General features: G+C 54.6%; 9 protein-coding genes across 9 annotated transcripts; 2 read left to right on the top strand and 7 right to left on the bottom strand.

Annotated features, from left to right (window-relative positions):
• Positions 1-456: 456 nt before the first annotated feature.
• Positions 457-974, bottom strand: CPAR01_00332 (uncharacterized protein; the record flags this gene model as incomplete). Its single annotated transcript, XM_060484624.1, has 2 exons — positions 457-665; positions 815-974. 2 exons carry the CDS (start codon positions 972-974, stop codon positions 457-459), a joined length of 369 nt encoding a protein of 122 aa, XP_060355481.1.
• A 2,031-nt stretch (positions 975-3,005) lies between these two features.
• Positions 3,006-3,512, bottom strand: CPAR01_00333 (uncharacterized protein; the record flags this gene model as incomplete). Its single annotated transcript, XM_060484625.1, has 1 exon — positions 3,006-3,512. One exon carries the CDS (start codon positions 3,510-3,512, stop codon positions 3,006-3,008), a length of 507 nt encoding a protein of 168 aa, XP_060355482.1.
• Positions 3,513-3,523: 11 nt separating this feature from the next.
• CPAR01_00334 (uncharacterized protein) lies at positions 3,524-3,832 on the bottom strand (the record flags this gene model as incomplete). Its single annotated transcript, XM_060484626.1, has 1 exon — positions 3,524-3,832. The coding sequence occupies one exon, from the start codon at positions 3,830-3,832 to the stop codon at positions 3,524-3,526; it is 309 nt and encodes a 102-aa protein (XP_060355483.1).
• Positions 3,833-6,655: 2,823 nt separating this feature from the next.
• CPAR01_00335 (uncharacterized protein) lies at positions 6,656-8,167 on the bottom strand (the record flags this gene model as incomplete). Its single annotated transcript, XM_060484627.1, has 1 exon — positions 6,656-8,167. The coding sequence occupies one exon, from the start codon at positions 8,165-8,167 to the stop codon at positions 6,656-6,658; it is 1,512 nt and encodes a 503-aa protein (XP_060355484.1).
• Positions 8,168-9,293: 1,126 nt separating this feature from the next.
• CPAR01_00336 (uncharacterized protein) lies at positions 9,294-13,013 on the top strand (the record flags this gene model as incomplete). Its single annotated transcript, XM_060484628.1, has 6 exons — positions 9,294-10,563; positions 10,792-10,939; positions 10,993-11,963; positions 12,039-12,255; positions 12,337-12,639; positions 12,695-13,013. The coding sequence occupies 6 exons, from the start codon at positions 9,294-9,296 to the stop codon at positions 13,011-13,013; spliced, it is 3,228 nt and encodes a 1,075-aa protein (XP_060355485.1).
• A 218-nt stretch (positions 13,014-13,231) lies between these two features.
• CPAR01_00337 (uncharacterized protein) lies at positions 13,232-14,797 on the bottom strand (the record flags this gene model as incomplete). Its single annotated transcript, XM_060484629.1, has 1 exon — positions 13,232-14,797. One exon carries the CDS (start codon positions 14,795-14,797, stop codon positions 13,232-13,234), a length of 1,566 nt encoding a protein of 521 aa, XP_060355486.1.
• Positions 14,798-15,613: 816 nt separating this feature from the next.
• Positions 15,614-16,702, bottom strand: CPAR01_00338 (alpha-ketoglutarate-dependent 2; the record flags this gene model as incomplete). The annotated part of the gene is made up of 3 exons (XM_060484630.1): positions 15,614-16,252; positions 16,325-16,525; positions 16,586-16,702. The coding sequence occupies 3 exons, from the start codon at positions 16,700-16,702 to the stop codon at positions 15,614-15,616; spliced, it is 957 nt and encodes a 318-aa protein (XP_060355487.1).
• A 609-nt stretch (positions 16,703-17,311) lies between these two features.
• On the top strand, positions 17,312-18,974 carry CPAR01_00339 (uncharacterized protein; the record flags this gene model as incomplete). The annotated part of the gene is made up of 2 exons (XM_060484631.1): positions 17,312-17,557; positions 17,652-18,974. 2 exons carry the CDS (start codon positions 17,312-17,314, stop codon positions 18,972-18,974), a joined length of 1,569 nt encoding a protein of 522 aa, XP_060355488.1.
• A 208-nt stretch (positions 18,975-19,182) lies between these two features.
• On the bottom strand, positions 19,183-22,398 carry CPAR01_00340 (uncharacterized protein; the record flags this gene model as incomplete). Its single annotated transcript, XM_060484632.1, has 6 exons — positions 19,183-20,138; positions 20,192-20,587; positions 20,638-21,642; positions 21,696-21,988; positions 22,051-22,295; positions 22,387-22,398. 6 exons carry the CDS (start codon positions 22,396-22,398, stop codon positions 19,183-19,185), a joined length of 2,907 nt encoding a protein of 968 aa, XP_060355489.1.
• Between the last annotated feature and the right edge of the window lie 286 nt (positions 22,399-22,684).

Consider the following 22,684-nt stretch of genomic DNA (forward strand, 5'->3'; position numbering starts at 1 on the left):
AGGATATCCTGTTGGGAATTGTTTGATTTGGCGTTCTGATCGGATGGATGGATTTGCTTTTTGAGGATTACTCATACCCTCTGATGTATCTTACGAGGAAACGAGAGATAAGTCGATTAGCATGAATGATGTGTCTACCAGAACTGCTTTCGGAAGGGTTGAGTGAAGGTTTGACTTAACACGTGCCAACATCCGATGTTGTATCTCATTCCAACTACGACATTTCCTCACGTTAGCAGCACCGCAAAGTTCATTCAACCCTGAAAAGGGTAAGTAGCTCAATTATCAGCTACCTAAGTCATACGTGACCGAACTTTAGTTCGGTATAGAACAGGAAGTTCCCATCCCGTTCCATCACCCGTAAGAAAAAACGCTTCATGCCATTCAATCATTCCATCTTCCTCGCTCCCGTCATATCAAGTTTTCGTTTGTGAATTGTTTCTGTAGAAGGCGTTGTTAGATGCGTATTTTCTTAAAGAGAGGATGAGGGTAGTGTGTGCAAGACGTACACTCAAAGTGGAAGTTGCCGTCGTTGTTGGACAGGCGCTCGCACAGGTTCACGTCGGCGTCAATGGCCTGGCCCTCAACGTTGAAGAGGCGGGCGCGGAGGATGGGCTGGTCGCCCTCGAACTCGAAGCGGATGCTCTCGGCGGAATCAGCGAAGCCTAGGAAAGGAACACGTTAGTGAATCTGCTGATTCGTATCATGGAAGGGGATACTGGTCAAGGGAGGCAGCCCGGGTTTCCCCAGTGAGATGTAGAGTGTGTATGGGAGTGCGAGGACAAAGGAGAGGAAGAGGAGGATTTAGACATACCGCGGCCACCCCAGTCGAAACGGCCGTTGTCGTTGCCGAGGCAGTCGTTGAGGTTGCACTCGGCGTCGACGAAGTCGCCGTTGCCGTTCTGGAGACGGGCGCGGAGGATGTGGCCGTCGTCGACGCGGGTGTCCTGGGCGGAGTGGTGGAAGTTGGACATTTTGGCTGATGTTTGTTTGTGGAGGTTGTTTTAGGAGATGAATTGAGTTTATTCAGAGGGAAGAAGAAGAGCTGCGGGTGAGTGGGGGATGGGAAAGCTTTATATAGATGTTGAATGTCGTCAGGACGGAGGATGACGAGGGTAGGAGTGACGGGGCAGCTGCTTGTGGCTGGAACCTTATTCACATCAAGCTGGAGAACAGGCAGGAAGCTCGGGAGGGGCAAGGGGGGTGAAACTGTGGAAGAGAGAGGCCTCCATTGTATTCACTGGGTACTTTGTCGTCTGTTGCAGACACGTGGAGGTGGGAAATGGCGGTCTTGAGACGAGGAGAGCGGGTTTCCATTGGCGATGGAAGCTTCTCCTTGGCTGGGATCGCTGTCCACGCCCTGCTTCTACCTCAGGGAACCTCAGGGAAGCTTCATGTTCTCGTCCATGAGCCTAGAGCTGAATCCCTCAGCCATTGGCAATATCTGGGCTCATCCTTGGCCCTGCCAGTCTGGCCCTATAGGGAGAAGCTAGCTTCACGCCCATGAAGCAGTTGGATCCGGATTGCTCACTTCCCATAGCTTCGGTTCGTTTCTGTGCCTAGCATGTCGTAACCTGTGACCTCTGGTTTCCATGGGAGGTGGTGTCACGGTGCTGGCTATTCTTGCTACGTAGCTCATGGAGCCAAGAGCCTCCTCCGCTGACAGGGGGGAGGGGGTAGGCATGGGAGCTTCCAGGAGAGCTCGTTGGTTGGGCAGGGGGGCAAGACGAGGCGAGAGTGAGGCTAGGCGATGGAGGGGCGGCGGGGTGGGAGCTTAAGTGGGATGGATGGAGGGGTAGCTCTGCTCTGGTTCCCATTCACGTCACGGCGATGCCGGGTACGGATATTTCGTATGGCTGTACGGCATTGAGTGCCTAGTAAGTCCACGGCGTAATAGGAGCTACCTTTGGCACCTTTGGTAGACTAAGGTAGGTAGCTACTCAATGCTTCTAATGCACTCCCCACGCCATGCCTCGAGTCTATTGATGCCCTTCTTCTTCTTGCCATTCGACCCCGCCGGCACGAGGGTGCCGAGGGCTCGCGATGGGGGCCGCTTGGCGTACATGAGGGGACACGCCTCTCATGCAGGGTGCGACTGGGACAAACTGGGACACGTTTGGATACGGGGGAGCCAGGGACGACTGAGAGGCCACGAGAGGTTTCTCTGGTGTGTTGGATGACGCGGCCTGCTTTTTGTCTCTTGGCTTGGGGGAAGAAGGACAACATTGAGGTTCATTGCGGTCTTGCTCTATAAACACAGGAATGGAAAAGGGAAGGAAACATAGGCTGCTTTGAAGCTTGGGGCGTGGCATCATGGCCCGTGAGTGTGGAAGAGTCTGGGCAGAAGAATTGGGAGGCAGCCGCGCGCTTGCTTCGGCTGAAGACGAGAGGCGTGAGGTTCTTGGCGACTTGCCATGATCCGTGGGTTGCCTCTCCCTCTCTGAAAGCCCGCGTATTTGGGAATGGAGGTAGGTGGGAGGAGTAATTCTGGGGAGTGAACTGAAGTGAAAGTAAACAAAAGGCCGGAATCAAGCATAAAGTCGGCTTCGGCACGCCACGACTAACGCGCTACAGAGCTCCTCCCCCCTGTTCCTGAAAACAATTGGGCTACAGAAGGAAGTGGAGAAGTCAAGAATAGAGCTTGTCATCTGAGACCTAGCTAAAGTCCACTCCGTAAGAGCTGCAGAAGGTGAGTACCGGTAGGTAGTCTCTTGGTGCTTCAGACTTGAGAGCATGACGCTGGAGTAGCTCCAGACATGAGACCTTAGAGGCCTGCCTCTCTTGTTCTCACCACTGTAACAAAAACAGAGACAGAAAGAGCTACCAAGCTTCCTCTTGGTTCCCGTTACTTGCTTCTCTAGCTCACGGAGAACAGAGGGTGGAGGCATCGCGTCGCGGGTTCTGAACATGTCGTCCATTCATGTGGCATGAGGTTTTCCCTGGAACCACTCTTTTTTCTGCCCATTGGATTCTTTGGCTCCCCCAGCAAAAGCAGGTTCGACCTATCAGAGTCTCGAGAGGAACACCAAAACAGAAGTATTGGCGGGGAACGGAGGCCGTGGCCTGCGGCAAGGACCGATGCGTTCCGCTCGTGGCATCGCCTCATGGGGTCGGGCCAGAACTCTGAACTCAGACCCCTCTTCTCTGTCTTTCTCTGTCTGGTTCCTGTTTCTAGTCCAGGGTTCTTGGGCTAGGAGCCTGGGAAGCTTAAGAGGGCTGGAACATGATGGTACGCCACTGGCGTGATGGTCTCCGGTGTATGCTGGCGGTCTGGCGTAACGATGTCGTCGTAGATGTAGCAAAGGCGTGTTTGTATTGGCTACTACGTACTCCATTGTGGTTGTCGTGGGTGAAGTGAGGTGTGTTTTGAGTTGAGGTGACGATCTTCTTTGTGGTTGCACAGAGCACCAAAGCCACCACACAGGCACCAAAGGCACAACTCTCAGGGGGTTTTCGGAGGGGTCCCAGTCGAGGGGGGAGCCAAGGCGGGGCGGGGCGGGGTTCGGATTCATCATAGGAGCGGTCAGAAGTTTGGAGGGGTAGAAAAGCAAGGTAGAGGGCAAGACTGGAGGTGAAGCAGACAGAGGATTGAGTGATTGAGACATTTGGCGACAGGCACCTCGACAGCCTTGGCCGGGACCTTGATGAGACGATCAAGGTTGACGCTATTGGCACCTTGAGGGGTTGGGCAGTTGTATAAAGAGACGATTGTCGTCCAGCCTGCAGGACTGAAGAGTATGTTTGCTCCGGAGACAAGACGATCCTTCAGCAATTCCTCCAGGCAACGAATAGTTCCAGCAAAGATCAAGGGCGACAACAGTACATTCAACATCACCACAGCGGAACAGAATTCGGCGTCTCAAAAGATGTATTGCTCAAGTGAGTGACTAAACATGCCAATAGGTCCATCGATTAGAAGGAACACTATCCGCCGATGCAAACTACCCATCAACCAAGTCGTAACCCATATCCCGAATTCAAAAACTCATATCGTCGTCGTATCGAGAGAAAGCGAAACCGCAGTAAAGCAGCAACGTATCACAGGTCGTCGTCAAGGGAAGAGGCGTTTATTTGCAGGAGGAGCAAGAGCAGCCAGAGCCGCAGTTGCCTGAGACAGGTTAGCGTCTTGGTCTCCAATGACTGACCGCCGACAACGCCGTTGCGGTCGCGGTGCGGTTACAGGGGGGAGAGTAAGGTACATACAGGTAGAAGCGCCGGAGCAGCCGCAGTCACCCTTCATTTTGATGGTTGTTGGTTGGTTTTGGGGGATTAAAAAGGTGTTGTTGTTGTAGTTGACGTGATGGACTTGGATGTTGACGTTGTGGAGATCAGATCAGAGACGGGAGAAGAGAGGTAAGAAGCCGCGCACTTATATATCCAGAGCCTCCTCCTAGCAGCTCGGATAGTCAACCAGAGGGAGGGGACACTGAGAGTAGCAGGAGGAGGGGTTAGATGTCAGATGAGGGTGGCCAGATGGGACCGGATCGGGGGGCCGTCATTGGGCGGGTGCGCCGTTTGTGCGGAAACGCAGTCCAAGTCAAGCCAGCGTCGTGGCTCGGGACTGGCGACCTGTTGGCGAGGGGTGCCTCGGTGGGGTTTGCGCTCTTTGTGCGTTGACGGTAGCCAGTCGTCCTCCTTTTCTTTCGGGGCTGGAACTTGGCCCGGCATGGATGTCCATGGAATGGCCCATGGGGGGGTTGAGTTGGTTTGGGGGAGGTCTTTTTGCCCTTTTTTGCGCCGCGCGAATCGCCTCGGCCGCCCAAACCAATCCTGGCTGACGGGCAAGACAGGGTCAAAGACCACTGTGATGCTTCCCAATTGTCAACCTTTTCTTATCTCAACGCATCGTTGCCGGATAAGGTTCAGGTGGGTTGCGTCTTTTGTGCGGGAGGCGCTAGGATTCGGCCATTTGTTCCTCAATGCATCGTTTGCAGCTGACCCTGGCAAGATGATGAGATGAGATTCGTATCTCTTGAGATGTTGCCGAAGCAGGTAGGCATCCCGTGGCATCCAGTCGCAAGTTCCAGAAGTTGCTCTGGGGGATTGTGGTACTGCGAGACAGACGGGCATCGAGAGACTGGCAGAGATAACGGTATGACGACGATAGCAAACGGTCCTCATTCAGGCAGGACCCTGAATCTTTGTCCTGGCGGCTGACGTCGGACGCACTCGTGGCGAGGAGGGGTATCCCATCCTCTGCCTGCCCGTAAACCGCTGTAAGCTGCCCCAAGCGCAGCGCCAACGCTGATGGAGGGCCCTTTCTGTAGCACTATGATGGAAGGGCGAGTGAGGGGTATCTGTGGCTGTGACGTCTGTCCTGTCACTCTGCGCCTGCGGTGTGTGTGTGGCTGTCTCGAGTTGCGGCCTTTCTGCGTGAATCTTCACCACTCGCTCTGCGATGTACCGATGTAGCTGAGACCCTTGGCCCTCGAGGCATTTGTGCCGTTATCAATTTCAAGTCCGAGATGCGCGCATGATCGGGCAATTCTGCGATTGATCGTCGCCTGCCTGGACGGTATGACGGAGTCACCTATCGACGGTCTCACGTCTCTCTTGTGCGTTCTTCGGTTCTTCTCCATCACTCGGCCGTTCTTCATCACCGCTTCTTCAGCAAGTTAGCGACCAGCCAGGAGGAGACAAACCCCACCACTCAGACGGCGAACCCCACGGCTCTAACACCCTGGGTGCATTGACCCTCCTGCGTGTGTACCGAGTCCTAGAGTTGCTGCTGCAGTGCTGGACCTGCCCTGTTCCCGTCCCAACCACCTTTTCCTGTTGACTGGTGCCGCCAACCGCGTCGGAGTGTTTTCTTAGTCACGATGCTAGCGATTTCGAGGCTTTGAGCGGCGCCGTTCTCTTTTGGTGCCAGGTGCGAAAGCTGCTAGGCCATGCGTCCGACGGCGGATGATGTCGGTAGGAGGCGAACTTTCCTGACCGCTCTAGTCAGGCCCGATGAAGACTGACGAGATGAGACCTTTCCAACAAATGGAGCGTAGCGTATGCGTACACGCTTCCGACAGTATTGCGCCGTGACCCGCCATCATTGAAGGCCGTGTGAGAGTCTACATCAGAGACGCTGCAGCAAGACGTTGATGACCGCTTCGGGCAACGATCGGCTGATGTCGGAACGGATGACATCGACGCACGGGCACCGGAAGCTCGGAACTTGTCGGCAAATCCGGTCACGTGGTCCATCGGCGTTAAGGGGCTTTGGGAAAGTCGAGAATCTCCACCACGATTGAACGTTTACCTTAGACGTGATGGCATCAAGTTATTACAAAATCTGTCAGAGGACCAGAACAATCCCAATAGGCGAGGACGGGCCGCTCGGCCAAGCCATCCCGCAAACGTGTAAAGTAGGTCGCATGGGATTGTCACGCAAGTCCGCCAAACGATGCTGGGGCTACGTTGCTTCTCAACATCAGACACCACGCAGAGCAGCTGCGACACGACGTGTGAGTGGCATCTATTCTGCCGCAAGTGGAGCGACAACGTTCATCAGAAACAAGAGGCGATTGGGATATCTCAATGAATCAGAATGCATCATTTGCGTTATCCTAATGCTTCTTGCACAAGTGATTAGCTTGACCTTTGTCTACTGAAGTTAATGCCATAAACCCACACCCAATGTTTCTGTCCAGAGACCTCCGGATTATCATCCCGAATCAACGATTGCACGCTGTTGCTGGCCTTGCTTTGACAGTCGAGCAGGAATATCAATCTCTTCTCTCCAAATTTCTCTCCAATTGGACGCCCAGAAAGCCTGACGCATCGCAGGAAAGAAGACAACCATTAGCCGGAAGTCAGTTCCGGCTCCATGCTTCCTGGCCTCTTGAACGACTTCATGCCAGTCAATGTTACCTCCAACGTGGACACTGACGGCCACGGTTCCGAAGCGAAGCTGTCCCACCTGACGTGCCCGGCAGAGAGAGAGGACAAGAGATTTCACACCTTCAAAGTAAGGTGCGCCTGTCATGTCCTCTCCGGTGTCTGTGGTATCTAAGAGAAGCAACCTCGCTTGCCGGGGCACCCAGTATCTGAGCAACGCAGCGCGTTCATCCAGTCCCTCAAGGAGCGAGTAGTACATCGCGATTCTGCTGCGGAATACTTCCAGGCCAGACAGGTTCCACGTGCTGCTTATCAGAGAGTGAATCTCTAGAGTAGGGTTCTGGCCAAAGAACTTGTTTATCCCCTGCTCAGGAAACCTTAGGCTCAAATGCTCGATGCAGGGACAACATTCCGTAATCGTGTGGCCCAACTGGTCCCTTATTACTAAGCCGCCATTGGAACTCAGAGAATCGAATTCGACAAAGAGATGCGTGAGCTTCGGGAATCGACTCAGGGCCCTGCTGAGAGTAGTGGCATTCATGCCCGTGGGCCGAAGGATGAGTTGCGTCATGGAAAGAGATGTTCCACTACTGAGAGGGCCGGATAGACCCCAATTGCCAAAATCGTACGAGGAAACAACTGCCTCAAGAGTCGGATGGGCGACGAAGTATTCCAAGAGTTTGAACCCTGCGCCAAAAGAATAAAAATTCTCGAAGTGTGTCGAGCTAGGGAGCAAGACAAGCCACTTGAGTTCTGGGCAGACTCTCCGCTTCATGCCTTCGACGGAGTACGTTGAAATGGCGACCAACAGCATTGTCCGCAATCCTATTGTTTGTAATCTATGGGAAGCGGGATTGTTGTCTTGCACCTGAGAAATTGCGAGGGAGTAAATCCTGGGAACAAAACAGAGCAACAGACCAATCAGTAACCCCATAATGATTGAAAGGTCTAATCGACTCATCGCCGCGTGCTGTCTGCATAATAGCAGGATATGTCCCTCAGCATCCGAGAGCTTGCTTTCGTCGAGTATAGACTTATGCCACTTGTCAAGAATCTCACGCGTTTCCATCTTGCTTCGGTCGTAGTAAGCGCCCGGGCCTAATGAAATGTCGACTTCGCGGATCAAGCGACGCAGATGTGGGGTTTCAACCAACGTTCGGACGAGAAGTACTACTTGATTGTAATGAGTGTGCGGGAGCTTGATGGTGTGATATAAACCCTGTTGAGCTAACGGGAGTGTTCTCTGGTTTACGAGACAGAGAGGGTAGGCGTCTGCGCAGTGGTGGGAAATCATTGTAATGAGCTCGTTCGGCAGTGACGAGAAAGTAGCGCCCGCCATGGCTTTGGTGTCTAGTGGCCATGTATCCGTTGTAGATGTGCTTCTTGTTGTCGGACCGCTAAGACGTCGGGGGTGAGGAAGTCCGAGTTTGATGATGGGATGATCGACTGTTGACGAGCGTCTTTTCGAAAGGCCATCAATCGATGAGAGGGTCTAGAAAAGACTGCAGTTGTCGTGTTTTGTATTTGGATGCTGGTAGACGGGTGTTCTGTCGAGCGGGAGATTTCGTCGGGGAGTACAGAAGTGAGAGAAGTGATGATGGGCAGAGTGGACAAGACTGGGCTCGGTCAAGGAGGTAGCCGGTATGAGGTAGAGTGAAGCAAGCAAGAGAATATGAGATGCCTCTTTCCACCTGCGATGACCGTTTCCTTCTCGCTGCATGCCTGCCTTCCTCATCATCTGTATGGTGCCAGTAAAATGCGGAAGGAGGAACACATCGTGACCGCTTAACAGGCTGGAGAAGACTTTAGTCGGGTGGAAAGAACATCATTCTTCGCTCTGACCCTCTCACTTGATGACTAGCAAGAAGCATCTGTTGAATTCTAGAGTGGGAAGTCGTGGCCTCGAGGGAGGCAGCTGGACGATTCCCTTGGAGCCCCAGCGGAATTTGACCAACACAAGGCGTGACTTCGTTCCAATCGACATGGCTCGAACAATATAGCCATGCGACAACACCTGAGATACACTGCGTATGATAACAACATGTGCCGACATCGCAGGTGTCCCCGTAGCGTCCCGGAGGATTTCGCCATCTCCACCATGGAGTTCCAAGTCCGCTCCGGGCCATCGCCGGACGCATGCCGGAAAGGGAAGTGGTGGGCCGCCAGCCGACGCCCTGACTGGATGGAGTTGCAACTCCATTGTGGAGAGTCGGCGGCACTGACCCGGAGCGGGATTCCTGCGGTCTCGAAGAAGGCTTTTTGTCGTCTGAATGAGCATCGATTGTGTGTTATGACTGGACTTTGTGAGCTTTGGACGCGATTCATATAAGAAAGAGGCAGAATGCTGCTGGAAACTTACTCTCGGGAGGAATCCATCATTGTCTTCTAAGGCACCTCTCAACTCTCTTCTCCATCGTCAGAATCCATATCACGATCGTCTCGGTCTCAGGCAACTACCTTCAGCCATGGCACCTTCAAGCACTCAAGACCTGTTCGATGCTGAACATCCCACCTCCAAAAGCATCGACAAAACCGCTTCTGCCCATCAGTACACCGCTCCGGACTTTGAACTCTTCCGCCACCTGGTGCCCCTAGTCTCCAGCGGCAAGACAACACACCTCAACGCAGCCTTCATGCCCCCCTCAAATCTCATCGTCAACGAAGCTCTCTCCCGCTTCTGCTCGGAAGTCCTGCATCAACCCTCTCCAAAATCTCGCTGGAAAGAAGATGTCGAGGCAGTTAGGGAACTACTGGGCAGGTACATCAACACAGACCCATCAACAATCGCCTTTGTCAGGGACACCACCGAAGGCCTGGGAAGCTTCATCCGCGGTCTCAAGTTCCAACCAGGCGACAACGTCGTGATTCTCGACTGTGAACATCCGAACCAAGCGTTCGCCTGGCTGACACTGCGTTCGGCTGGGCTGGAGGTCAGACTCGTCCCCACAGACCCGGAGAACCCAGTTGCAGCGGACGCGAAGACCTTTGCGCCGTACGTCGATGAAAGGACCAGGGCGATCGGGCTGAGCTCCATCATGTTCCACACGGGACAACGGAACGATGTCGCGGATGTCTGCAAGGCGTTCCGACACCGGGGAATTCACGTTCTCGCGGACCTTACGCAACAAGTTGGATTTGCTGCTGTCGATGTGGAAGAATTGGGTGTCTCGGCGGCGGCGTTCAGCCTGCACAAGGGCCTCAACTCGCCAACTGGCTTCGCGGCGCTGTACGTCGATACACAAGTCATCCAAGAGATGGATCCAGTGCCACCTATTGTAGGCTACGGAGGCGTGAGCAGTGTTGGCGACTCGGAGGACTTTGCGGTCCCGGAAGGCCCCGTCGTCTTCCACCCTACCGCGAAGAGATACGAGCACGCCAACATGAGCTTTATCTCAGCTGTGGCCGCAAGGGCATTTCTCCAGTTTTATCTCGAAGTGATGGGCCCCAGAAATCTCGAGCAGCGTCTGTATAGTCTTGGAGACGCGCTGCGTCAATCTTGCGCTGAATTGGGTGTTGGCGTCATTGGGCCAAGCGAGAGGAAACACCACGCACCACATCTTCATGTTCTTCGTTTGCAGGACCCGAGGTGGCCTGAACGCTTGGAGGCAGCAGGTATTGTAGCGACAAAGTTTAGGACTGGCATCAGAGTCTCTTTTGGCTTCTATAGCAATCTGGAAGATGTCGAGAGATTGATGGCGGTGATTCGGACAGGGCTTGAAAGCGGCATTCCACCGTGTTAGTGATGCGCGGTCAAAGGGGATGATGAAAGAGACAAACCGACAGCCTTGATTCTCGATTGACAATATTCTAATGAAATAAGTATGCAGACAGTCTTCCATGATGATCTCTGATGACTTCTTTCCTGTTGAATGTCGCAGCCCTTGAAATATTGACCTCCAGAGCCAGAAAGGCGATAGCGGCCTGGAGGAAAACGTTCTAGCGCAAGTGCCCTGAAAATTACAGTGAGGAGCCTCCCGCATCGGCGACATCCCATCGTCCCCTCAACTTCCCACCTTCATCAACCTCAACCTTCTCGAACCCGCGTTGTCTCCGCCTGGACGATGCCTCCACACGATCAGGAAACACCTCTTAAACCCACCAAGAGGATATCGTAAGCTGTAGTCTGCCTCACCGTAGAAAACATGTTTCTAAGCAAGCGAACAGTTGCAAGAGATGCCAGTACAGAAAAGTCAGTAACTTACAATCCTCTGCCCAACTCTCCGCTGAGACATCTCGCCAGTTCAAATGCTCCCGTACCGAGCCATGCCAAAACTGCAGCACGTCTAATACGCCTTGCGAATACCGCCCTGTAGATCGTAAACGCGTCCCGGCCTCTCACGAGTATGTCGCGAGCCTCGAGTCTCGCATCTCATGGCTCGAGACGTTTGTTCAATCTCTCCGTGTCGCCACGCCAGAGCAGCGGGAGGAGATGCTCAACTCCACGGCAGCTGCAGAGGGAAAGGGCCATTCTCTTCCTAGTAGTTCTAACAAAGCTCAAGAAGAGATCCGGACGGATGAAGGAGCACCACTGGCACCAGGCAACTACATATCCCACCTCGGCATCCACACCCGCTCAAGCGCAAACCTCGAGCTAGGCCTCGAAGGCTCCCTCATCTACCATGGCGCAACCTCCATCTTCCGCGTCGACCTCCCTTCCACCTCCAAAGACCCAAGGGATCCTGACAACACTACCACCGCTCTCCTCCGAGGAGGCGGCATCGAAGCAAACTTTGAATCTGTAATGCAACACTTTGGCATCGACGGCCCATCCTCTCCCGCCGTTCTGCAGTCCCTAACCCAGTTCTTCCGCTGGCAATATCCGCACTTCATGTTCATCTACCGCGAGGCCTTTCTCCGTGACCATTTCAGCAACGACGACGGTGAGTGTGATGCCAACAATGGTAGGAATAACAGAAAATACTGGTCCCCCGCCCTGCTCCTATCTATATGCGCCCTCGGCGCGCTGGTCAGCTTAGATACAAAAGCCTCGAGTGAGCGATTTTTCCTCGCGGCGGAGAGCATCATCATGGTGACCGGGCTCACAAGGCCGAGCGTTGCTACCGTCCAGGCGTTCCTATGTCTTGCGCTCTACGAGATTGGGAGGGGTAATTTGTCCAAGGGTTGGGGGTACTCTGGTGAGTGCGCTACCCAGCGAGAGTCTCTCGAAATGCTTCGCTCGTGACAGGAGACTGACTAGACGTCTCACCAAGGAATCGCCTTCCGCATGGCCCAAGATCTCGGCCTCCAACGAGACCCCAAAGGCTGGGTCCAGCACGACTCATCCCTCGCAACACACGAAGACGTCGAGATACGGAGGAGAATCTACTGGGGCTGCTACATCTCCGACAAGCTCATCAGTCTGATCCTCGGCCGGCCCGTGTACTTAGTCTACGATGACGCCGAGGTCCAACCCATGGAAACGCTGCCGTTTGTGACGCCCTCTCCTTCACCCTCGTCTCCGCCTCCCGTCCTCGTACAAAAGATGTAGTCTGTTAATGTCGATCCCAGAGAACCCCCCGAAATGAGTCTCTGGCGCCCCGTAGGCTTCGACGAAGAATACAGAGAATCCGCGCAAGCGAGCTCCATGATCCCATACCTCCACGAACAGATCCGCTTATCGCGAATCATCGAGAGAATGATGTCGACGCTCTTCTCTCCGCGCTCCAACCTAGACGACCTCGGTCGGCGAGTCTGCTTCGATAATCTAAACCTAGACCTCAACCGGTGGCGCGAATCGCTGCCCGATTTTGCAAAATGGCAAAAATGGGGTGGATCGTCATCGAAGACAATACCAGGAGTATTGGCGTTGCAGTATGTCGGCCTTCCATGATGTGTGACCCTGTTCACTTCTAAAGATATGAATTAGCCTCCAATTCCACAGTGCTCGCATCGCCTTGAACTATGATCAGGCCATTGCATCCCGGGGAAGCGACGCGGACGAAAAGCCGCAGTCTTACTGCGTCACATCCGCGCAGCACATCACTTCCCTGGTACGCACTTATCGAAGTCAGTATGGGCTTCAACATGCACCACTCGTGTTTGTATACGGCGCTGTCCAAGCGAGCCGCTCAGCCAAGGCATTCAACATCACAGAAGAGAGCCAGTATCTGATCCAGATGCTGGGAGAACTATCATCGGCTTGGAGCCTGTCAAGAGAAGTCATGGCCAAAGTATTGGACTGCTAAAGCTAAATACCCGCGAGAGTACACAAATCGGGCCCCATTCCCCATCCCGGCCTCCAGACTTGTTTATCCAGCTTTCACAGCAGTCACCATAGCCATCTGTGTTCTCCTTTTGGACCTCCACCCTTATTGATGCCAGCTTCCTTTGCACAGAGTGTCGTCATGATACCCCCTGCCAAACCATAGCTGCCATGTCTTCATCGGTGTGGTCTTAATACCATTCAAACGTTCATCTGGTCGAAAGACTTGGCCCACAAGGTCTTGGCGTCGGCGGCAGTGTAGACCCGGAGCTTGGCATCGGTGTCAGCCATGGTGTCATTGGCGACTCTGGTCCACTGCTTCGGCTTACTGTACTTGCAGCCGATGGCGATGGTATCGAGGCGAGGAAGAGGAATCTCCTCCGCGCGAGTCTCGCAGAGATCTTCGATGATTCTCTTCACGTGCTCCTTGTGCGCAAGAACCGCGGGGGTCTTGGACGTGACTTTACCCGGGAACTTGACGGATGAAGCATCCAGGAAGAGCTTCTCCAGTCTGTCAGGAAGCTTCTCGGCAAGGTCGAGGTCGCCGAGGTACTGGGCCTCGCGAACGAAAGCATCGATCTCAATGCGAAGCTCTCTAAGGTTGTCCATCTTGGGAAGGCAGGTCAGGGTAAGACGGGGACCGAAGAAGTCTTCCTTGTTTCCGAAGAAGCGGATTGACAGGACTCGGAGCTCGGGGCAATACTTGGGCAAGACTCTGTTGATGTTCTGTCCAATCAAGTGGTTGGCTTTGTCGGGGATCGTCTCGACTTCGAGATGCTCAACCTTGGGGCAACGGCGGAGTAGAACGCAAAGGCTCGAGGCGGTCCAGTCGCTACCACGCAACAAGAGCTTCTTGAAGGGGAACTTGACGTCAGAACCACAGTGCATGAGAACGCTGGTCAGCTCGCCCTCGGGTCCCTTGAAACCGAAATCGACGAGCAGAGGCGAAGAAGCCGCAAGGGCCAAGGTGGGCTGAAAGACCTTGCCGAAGAAGGTCTGGCTGGATCTCTGGAGCCAGGTCTTGCTGATCAAGTCCAAGCTCGCCAGGGAAGGGAACAGAGGCGAGTAGTCGAGGTTGTTGGACGAATTGGGCGCAAGAATGCATAGACCAGCAGTCAGAAAGCGGTCGGCAATGGAGAGGTAGTTGTCGGCGCGGATCGTGACGTGGTGAGTGTTCTCCAAAAGGAACATGAAGAGACCCAGAATACACTGGAGGTTCTCGGGGGCCTTGGTGCCGCAGGTAGCCTTGCAGAGGACAAGAAGCTGGCGATCACGCGCCGAAAGCTTGGAGTCATCAAGCTGAGTGAACGAGAACTGGCGGTAAAAGGAAGCCGTCGGATTCTTGCCGGTGAAGCTGTTCGTGTCGATGCTGATGAGCACGTCATGGATGAGCTTTCGGGTAGAAGGCTGCTCGATGAGGGTTCTGACAATGCAGGCAAGCTGGTGGGGAGTCTGGATTGGAGTAATAAAGTACAACTCGCGACGCGCAATGTCGTGGATGCGCTTGCTCACGAGGCAGAGGTTGCGAAGGTTCTCGCGGCCTCCGCCCGCGTGATCATGGCAGAGCGTAGTGATCATCCCGAGGACCTCGTTGGGCATGGTATCGAGGTTGTGACGGTTCATCTTGATCTTGATGAATTTGCGCTGTACAATGACAGAGCGAGGAGCATCAGGGGCCGACTCGTTTTCGGCGAGCTTCTGGGCGACAGCGGCTTTGATCTTGGCAACTAGATCGTCATAAATGATCGAGTTCGCGGTGTCAGTCATGGTGTCTTGGAGGCTTGGCTGCCGCGTGATGCGATGGAGGATTGAGGAAAAGAGAGTAGAGGAAGTTGTTGATGATGGGGGAAGAGTGAAAGGCGTTTGAGGTGCACCGAAGATGGAATGATGAAATTCTAGAGTGACAAAGAGGCAAGGAGGAAACGCCAGGTGAAGTTTGAGAGAAAGGGCGAGGTGCCTTGGGGGTCCTTCTCTGCTTTGCTTCCCTTCCGGGCAGAGCCTGCCTCTTTCTTCATCGCGATGCCTCGAAAACGGGAGGAAACAACCCCCTTTGAGCCACTCAGAGGTCGATGACCACGTGATGGGCGGTCAAACTAAACGGAAAGAGCCTTTCAAGAGGCTGCCTATCGAGGACGGGGACTTCAAGTACTCTCTTCCCGTGCCCGGGTTGGGGGGTTGAGGTGAGTTGTGGTAACTAAGTGTTGACGGGACGGGGCACTTGGACGGGAGGCGGGGACACAGTCTTGAAGTATTGGAGGGACCCGGCAAAAGAATGACAAGGAAGCAATCCTCGAATCAAGTAGGCAGTGCATTGCTTTGTTGGAATGGAGCAGGCTATGTTGGATTTGGTCGACATACTTGCAGCCTGAGTTGCTGCAAAGTCTTTGATATCAAAGACTGGCTAGGTTGTGGAGAGTTGAAGAGACTCAGAAAGGCTTCTTCTGTTCGTCTGAAAGTAAGTCAATATTGAACTGAGCAACGGACGATTTGCTGATTGAACACAGTTCTGCTGAAGAGCAACTTCTTCTCCACGAAAGCAGAGAGTTGAACTATCCTCCGACTACTTGACCCCATCGCAAGATATCAACCAGACAAACATCGAAACACGTCGGCCATAACTTCACCCGCAAACGCAAAGTCCCTCTCTACCTTCTCGTTCAGGCCCCAAGCCTCCTGGCTGCCATCCAGCACCGTCGCCCTCCTCATATCCCTCCTATGGCCTCCGACCACTGGCGTCCCTCGATGGAGAGTACAAGTGTTATCCCACATGACCAAATCACCCACTTGCTTCCACGGAACAGAAACCATAAACTTGTCCTGCGTGGCGTGGTGGTAAAGGTACTCCAGCTTCTCCCTCCCTTCATCACCATCGAGACCTTCAATGTGGTGACAGTGCGACGGCACAAACAGGTTCATCCTTCCGCTGGCCTCATGGAGCTGGGCGATCTTGTGTTTAGACATTGGATGCTTCGCCGGCTCGAGCTTCGTAAAGAAGTCTGGACACGCCTTTTTGCGGGAATACCAGAACGAATGGCCGGCGACATAATCCTTGGAAATGAGTTCCTGCTTCCACTCCTCGGGGAGCCCATCCCACGCCGCCCGCGTATCGGCGAAGTCGGTATTGCCACCCGCCTCCAAAGGGGGAACCTCGTGGGCCAAGAGGACTGAGTAGCTTGCTCTCTGGGCGTTGAAGCTGCTGTCGACATGGAAGAGCGTATTTCCCTGCCCAAAAGTCAGAGATGGTGCTCCCTCCCGAGACCCCGCTTAGTTCGACACAAGTTGGGAAAGACATACCTTGCTGATCTGGGCACGCGGATCTTGAGAACTGATGACGTTGCCGTTGGCGTCGACGTTACCCTGGTCCGTCAACTCGGGCAGACTCATCCGCGAAGGCCCGCCGGTGTCTTTGCGGCGTTCGAGTTCGCCGAAGAGGCTGGCGAAGGCGACGTGGCGTTTGTCGTCTAGGCCTGTTGCTGGGAATACTAGGACTCCATACTACACCTCGAATGATTAGCAACAAGTCTGAATGATTATGGAAAAGTTGTTAATGCAGACCTTTGTGATGGCAGCTTGGATTTCTTGGAAGACGTCTTCTGTCAGCGGCTTGGAGAAGTCTACCCCACGGATCTCTGCTGCGAAGGTGGGATGGAGGGGTTCGATGGTGATTGGCATGTTGCCCAAATTTCTCTACGTTTCTCTGCTAACACAGCGATAGGTAGTAGCTCCCAAGCAGTTCTGGTCTCAGTATTCGAGATAGTAGGGACAAAGTTCAAGCCAGACAACCGAACTCCATGTCTTGGCAGTGGGATGTCATACTTAGCCTATCTCGAAAGCACCGCTTTTGAATTCGTCGACTTCTATGGTCTATCTCCAATTCCCACTCGTCAATACGGATGGTCGATTTAGTTTCAAACCCATTCATCTCACCGCCCCACGAGCTCTTCATTTAAATTGACCTTATCTGTAGGTTATCTCTCCCTTCACGAGTCAGACCCTGCCACCCCATATCATTGACAACGGCTATCACCAGTATAAGCTTTCCGTCGACAGGGCATGTCCCTGTCCGAACGATGTCGTTTGCACTCCAATGGAATTTGGGACGACCGAGGTTCATCCCTTGTGTTCGTCTCTTGGGGCTTTCCGCAGCAGCCCGCCAACATCATCACCGATCTAATAACCTCAACTCTAGCCACCATTCTTGCAGGTTTCAGGTCGAGCCTTGATCTGCCTCTCACCTTCAGCATTAATACTCAGCCAGAGACTCATACCCAGACTCCAGTCATGCCGTTTCTCCGGCCTCTGCTCAACCCGATCCTGGGCCCCGAGCCCCGCCAACCGGACCGGATCCCCACAGACACCGTGGTCCAGCTCTCCGCCATGGACAGTTCCTGGATGATGCGCATGATGGTCATGAGCTGGAGCATGTGCTTCCGCGACGTTCTTGACCCTGCCATGCTCCACGCCTCGCTCTCAGAGCTTCTCACCATCGGCAACTGGAAGAAGCTGGGCGGAAGGCCGCGACTAACGGTAAGTTCTCGTCCTTGCGATGCTCCAAAGCTCCTACTCAGCCTCTATCTGTCAGAGACACTTGAGAAGTATCTACAACTAACAATCAAATCAGAAAGACGGCAAAGTCGAACTTCACATCCCTCAATCCTTCACGCCCTCTCGCCCAGCGGTCCACTTCACAACAGAACCAAATCCATCCAGTGTCACCGGTCACCCTCTATCCTCAACCATCCCCTCCCTCTTCCTCCCTCACAAAACGAGCAACTCTTCCCCAAACCTCCCCATCATCCTCGACACCCCCTCAACCCTCACCCCTCTCCTCGCCGGCCCCGAAGCACCAAGAACCTTCAAAGACTACACAACCACAGACCGCCCCCTCCTAACCCTCCACATCGTAACCTTCTCCGACGCAACCTTCGTCACAATAACCTACCCGCACAGCATCACAGACGGCATGGGCCGCCGCGAACTCGTCGAGAACTGGTGCCGCGTCCTAGCCGGCAGACAAGACCTCGTCACGCCCCTAGCAGACCCGTCCTCTGACCCAATGGCAAAAGTCGCCTCCGCAAAGAAGCAGCGCTACGACGAGCCGTTCCTATGGGGACACAAGAGGTTGACGGGCTGGGGCAAAGTGCGCTTCACGCTCGGCTTGCTGTGGTACCTCCTCACGAACCGCATCCGCCAGCGAAACATCTTCATCCCAGCCGCAGCACTCTTCCGCCTCCGCGAGCGTGCCGAAGCAGATATAGCGACAGCCGTAGGTGAAGAACCGACGACAACAGGCCGCCTCAGCGACGGCGACATCCTAACAGCATACCTCGTCCGCCTAGCCTGCTCCCGCATCCCTTCCTCGCAACCCACGAAACCAATCTCCATCTCTACGGCCCTTGACCTCCGCGGCCGGCTGCACTCAGACGACCTGCCCCCCGGCGAAGCACACGTCTCGAATCTGGTAGCATACAACTGGACCAACACTACAGCTTCGGGTCTCCTACATGCCCCATTCGGCAAAGCCGTCGCGCTGATCCGCAATTCTGTAAGGGCTCAACTTACTGATGCGCAAGTATACGCCTCGACTCGACTTACATATACCGCCGTCGCGGAGAGCGGAAGCACGAATCAATTTACGGAGGCGAATGGGTTCGTGGTGTCTGTTTCGAATGTGGGGAAGGCGAGGTTTCACAAGGTGGTTGATTTTAGTCCTGCGATTGTCAAGGCTGAAGAGGGGCCGGGAGATGAAGGGAAAGGGGAGGAGGGGGAGAGGAAGACGCCGAAGGGGAAGATTGTGTGGCAGTGTAATACCCCGCGAATGAGTCTTCTTCCGCCGTGCTTGATTTATATCCAGGGGAAAGATCACGAGGGGAATTATTTGGCGCAGATGATGGTTTCGGAGAGGACGTGGCGGGTGATTGAGGATGAGGTTAAGAAGATCTAGATTCTACATGTCTGTTTCACAGGCCAAATGCCACAAGTACGAGATGGTAAAATGATTTTCAAGGTGCAGATCGGGCATTAGAAATCGGAAGTCGCTTGATCTGAGCCAAAAGGCAGCATATTACTTTGCTGATGTCTCTACGGAGTATCATCCAACCACAAATACACCAAAACGCCACGCTACATTAAGTTTGGTCAAAAACAAACCCCTAATACAAAACACGAGGCACCCAAAACGGCGCCTTCTCAAGCTCAACCTCGATCCGGTTCTTGGCATTCAACTCGGCCCCCTCGTCAGAACACCCGACAACCTTGCTACAGTGCTCCACCTCCTGCTTGCTCACCCCCGCCGCGTCGCGCGGGATCCAAATCACCGGCGTCGGCGACGCCATCTCGGGCGGCCAGTACGCCCGACGGGCGTAGTCCGCGGGGTACGTCTCGGTCGGATCGGGGAGGTCGACGGGGATGGTGCGCCGGAGGGTGGAGAAGTCGTCAAAGACGCCCGGGTGGAGCCAGCGGAGGACAAAGTTGGGGTCCGGGTCCGGGGCGGGGTCGATCCAGTGCATTATGTAGCCTATGGGACCCGCGAGACCGTACTGTTCGGCCGTGGCTTGCATTTTCTTTGCGACGGCGCCGGCGGACCAGTCTTGGACGGAGGCCATGAGGCCTGATGCGCCTTCGATGCCTCGGGTGCCGTTGACTTCGTGCGTCGGGCCCTCGTTTTCCTCGCCTGGGTCGAAGAAGTCTGGGTACGCGGCGGTGATGTCGGCGTCGGTGAGGAAGTCGTCTTGCGGGTAGTCTGGGGCGACGAAGCCGCCGTCGAGCTCTTCCATCTCGAGCGCGAGGGCGCGGGGGATGTTGTAGAGTAAGGGGAAGATTGCTTCCCGGAGGGAGATGTGGACGAGGGCCGTGAAGATGAGGAAGCCGATCATGAGGACCATGGGGATGTAGGCTGCGCGCAGGGCAAAGAGGCCGACGAGGCAGATTGTGGCGAGGTAGAGGCCGACGAGGAGGTGCATCAGCGCGCGGGGGTATACGAGGCCGCGAGTGTCGATGGAGGCGTCGCTGACGTAGAGGAGGTTGTACTTGTAGACTAGGTAGATGCAGTACAGACCGGCGGCGGCGAAGCCGAGAACGACGGGCGCGATGCAGGAGTAGCTGATGGCTAGTAAAGGTCAGTATCAAAGAATGGTAGGCGAAGAGTACAGCGATGCTTACCGATGACGCCCATGTTTGTGAAGACGGGGAAGACGGCACCCCAATGCACGGGTCGCTCCCTATGCCAGATCCTGAATAGTCCACGAGGGTTATCAAAGCCCTTTGCCATGATGTGATGGCGGAAGATGTCGAATGCTCGCAGCAGAGACGCAGCACCGACAGCTAGGCACTGGATGAGGATGTAGGATATGTAAAAGTTGGAGGACTTGGGCAAGTTGTCGGCCAGCAGGTCCTTTGCTGAAGGAGGGTCTTTCAGGACTTGTGTAAGAGCCGCCGATGCAGCGGATGTAAGAGTCGTGATCAGGAAGACCTGAACTACTTGGAACGCAAAATAGGCGTGTTGTACAAAGAGTTCGATCAGGGAGAGCGAGGGAACGCCGGCAACCCTGGCGCAACCTTTGCAAAAGTCAGCAGGGTGATTGAAGGGGTCGAAATGTGCTACTCACCTCGCAGCATCCAAGGCACGATGGCCATGAGGAACGACAAGGCCAACGCGGGCAGCAAACCACTGATGATACCGGTGACCGGGTCAGGCAGCTTCGTAATCCATGCCAGGAAGGGGAATGTCTCTGACAGGAACTTGATGTTGGAGACGGTTCCGACGATGGCGGACGGGATAGACCAGAATACAATAGCGGCCGTGATGAACGCACGCGTCAAGAAGTCCCTAGCGATGCGCTCGAACCACCGCATCCGAAGGGAGCTCCAGACCACTTCGTCTGGGCGAATACCGATATACCGCGGCGACATGTGCAGCGGGCGGTTGTGCGCCAGGGTCTGATACGCCCGCTCGGCATCAGCCTGGGAGGAGAACTCGACAAAGGCTGTGGGTAGTCGACGACCCTCGCCCTTGAGGAAGCCTCGTCGCAGCTTGTTGATCTGGTGTGTGAGAGCCTTAATCCTCAGGCGCGTCCATTTAATCGTATCGACTCGGCGGAAGAAGTTGGCCAGGGGTCGGTGGTACGGTCGTTCGCTGGCCCCGATCCACTGTGCGGCGACGGAGCCGTTGACGTCGGGTAGGGCAGTGTTCTCTTGATGCGGATATCCCTTCTCGGGGTCGTCAGACCGTTCTGAACTTCCGCTTGATGGCGGACTCGAGACCGTTTCGGGAAGGGAGGGTAGGGCGGCGGCAATAGCCTTTAGTTGCTTGTTCCTCCGTTTGTTGGCCATCTTGATCAGGCGAATCTCTGCTTTTTCCAACCGCATCGCCGTCTCGTCTCGCTCCTTGACGAGCCGTTCCAAGTCGCTCGTGTCCCGGGGGATCCAGACGTTCTTGACGGTGTCGCCGAACAACTTTCGCATGCGGGCGGCATCCTGGTATTTCGGTGGGACACAGCCGAACATGACTGTCCTGGAGGACAGACGCTTGGAGTAGTAGGGTGATAGAAGGTAGGCATGGCGAAGATTAATGTAGTATATGCATTCACGGTATATTGTGAAAAGGATAAATCCTGAAGGGGGGTTTAGCATATTGAAGCCATCCTATGGAATAGGGGGTATCTACCGAAAAAGACCCACGCAATGATTGCGTGGGCAAAGAGCATTTTGGAGTTCTGGACATTGCCTATGGTGATGCGGTCCAGTTGTGAAAGCCCACCGGTGCCGGTAGCGTGAATGGTCATCAACGTTGGCCATGTCATGCACATACCCACGAAGCAGATCATAGTAAGTATCTTCAGATATCGAAGGAAGAGGAAGGCATCTAGTGAGGAGCGATTCAGGATGTCCGTATCCGGAACCGTCCAGAACGGCTTCACCCAGTTGAGCCATCCTTTTGGAAGCTGTACGCTTTGCTCGCTGTCGTGGAATCAGCATACTGTACGGATCACTATACGGGTGACGATGGGGTGATGACATACTGAGAGAAAAAGTCTCTAAGAATAGTGCGTGGGGAGTAGACGCGGAGACTCCTTCGACGCAGGGCCCAGAATATGAGCAGACATACGACAGTGTAGATGAGCACGGGGACGAGGGTGCTGACGAGCGACATCAACGAAGACGAGTCAGAACCGACGTTCAGTTTGCTGACGGTTCCGCCGCCCGTCGAGTTATCGCGGGCGGAACCAACGCGGCCATCACCATCACTGCCATCGCCGTTGAGCGACTATTCACACACACGTACAGTTAGTTTGGGGGAGGCCTCAAAAAGCTGCTCACGGGAGTGACGGGATGGAGTCGTTGGGAGGATGTCTTACAATTTCCACCATTGCAGCTGAAACTGCACAACATGTCTTTGGGCGCTCAGGTACCCGATCCGTTTAGTTGAAGCGAAGCCGGCTGAATGGGCGGGGATCGTGGGATTGATATTGGTAGAATACGGAGTACTGCGTACGGAGTTGGAACCGGCGTGATGCCGACTTGTCAGGGTCAGACGATGGAGTCCTCTGGGCGTGGGGACGTCGTCTCGTTAAAACCTGCACCCGGCAGGATAAGCAGACTACGGTCTGACCCCCGCGGACTTGCAGACCTAGCGCTGCGGGCGATCAATTAGAT

Source organism: Colletotrichum paranaense (genome assembly GCF_030867605.1).
Source record: "Colletotrichum paranaense strain IMI 384185 chromosome Unknown Scaffold_1.1, whole genome shotgun sequence".
NCBI classification, from domain to species: Eukaryota; Fungi; Ascomycota; class Sordariomycetes; order Glomerellales; family Glomerellaceae; genus Colletotrichum; species Colletotrichum paranaense.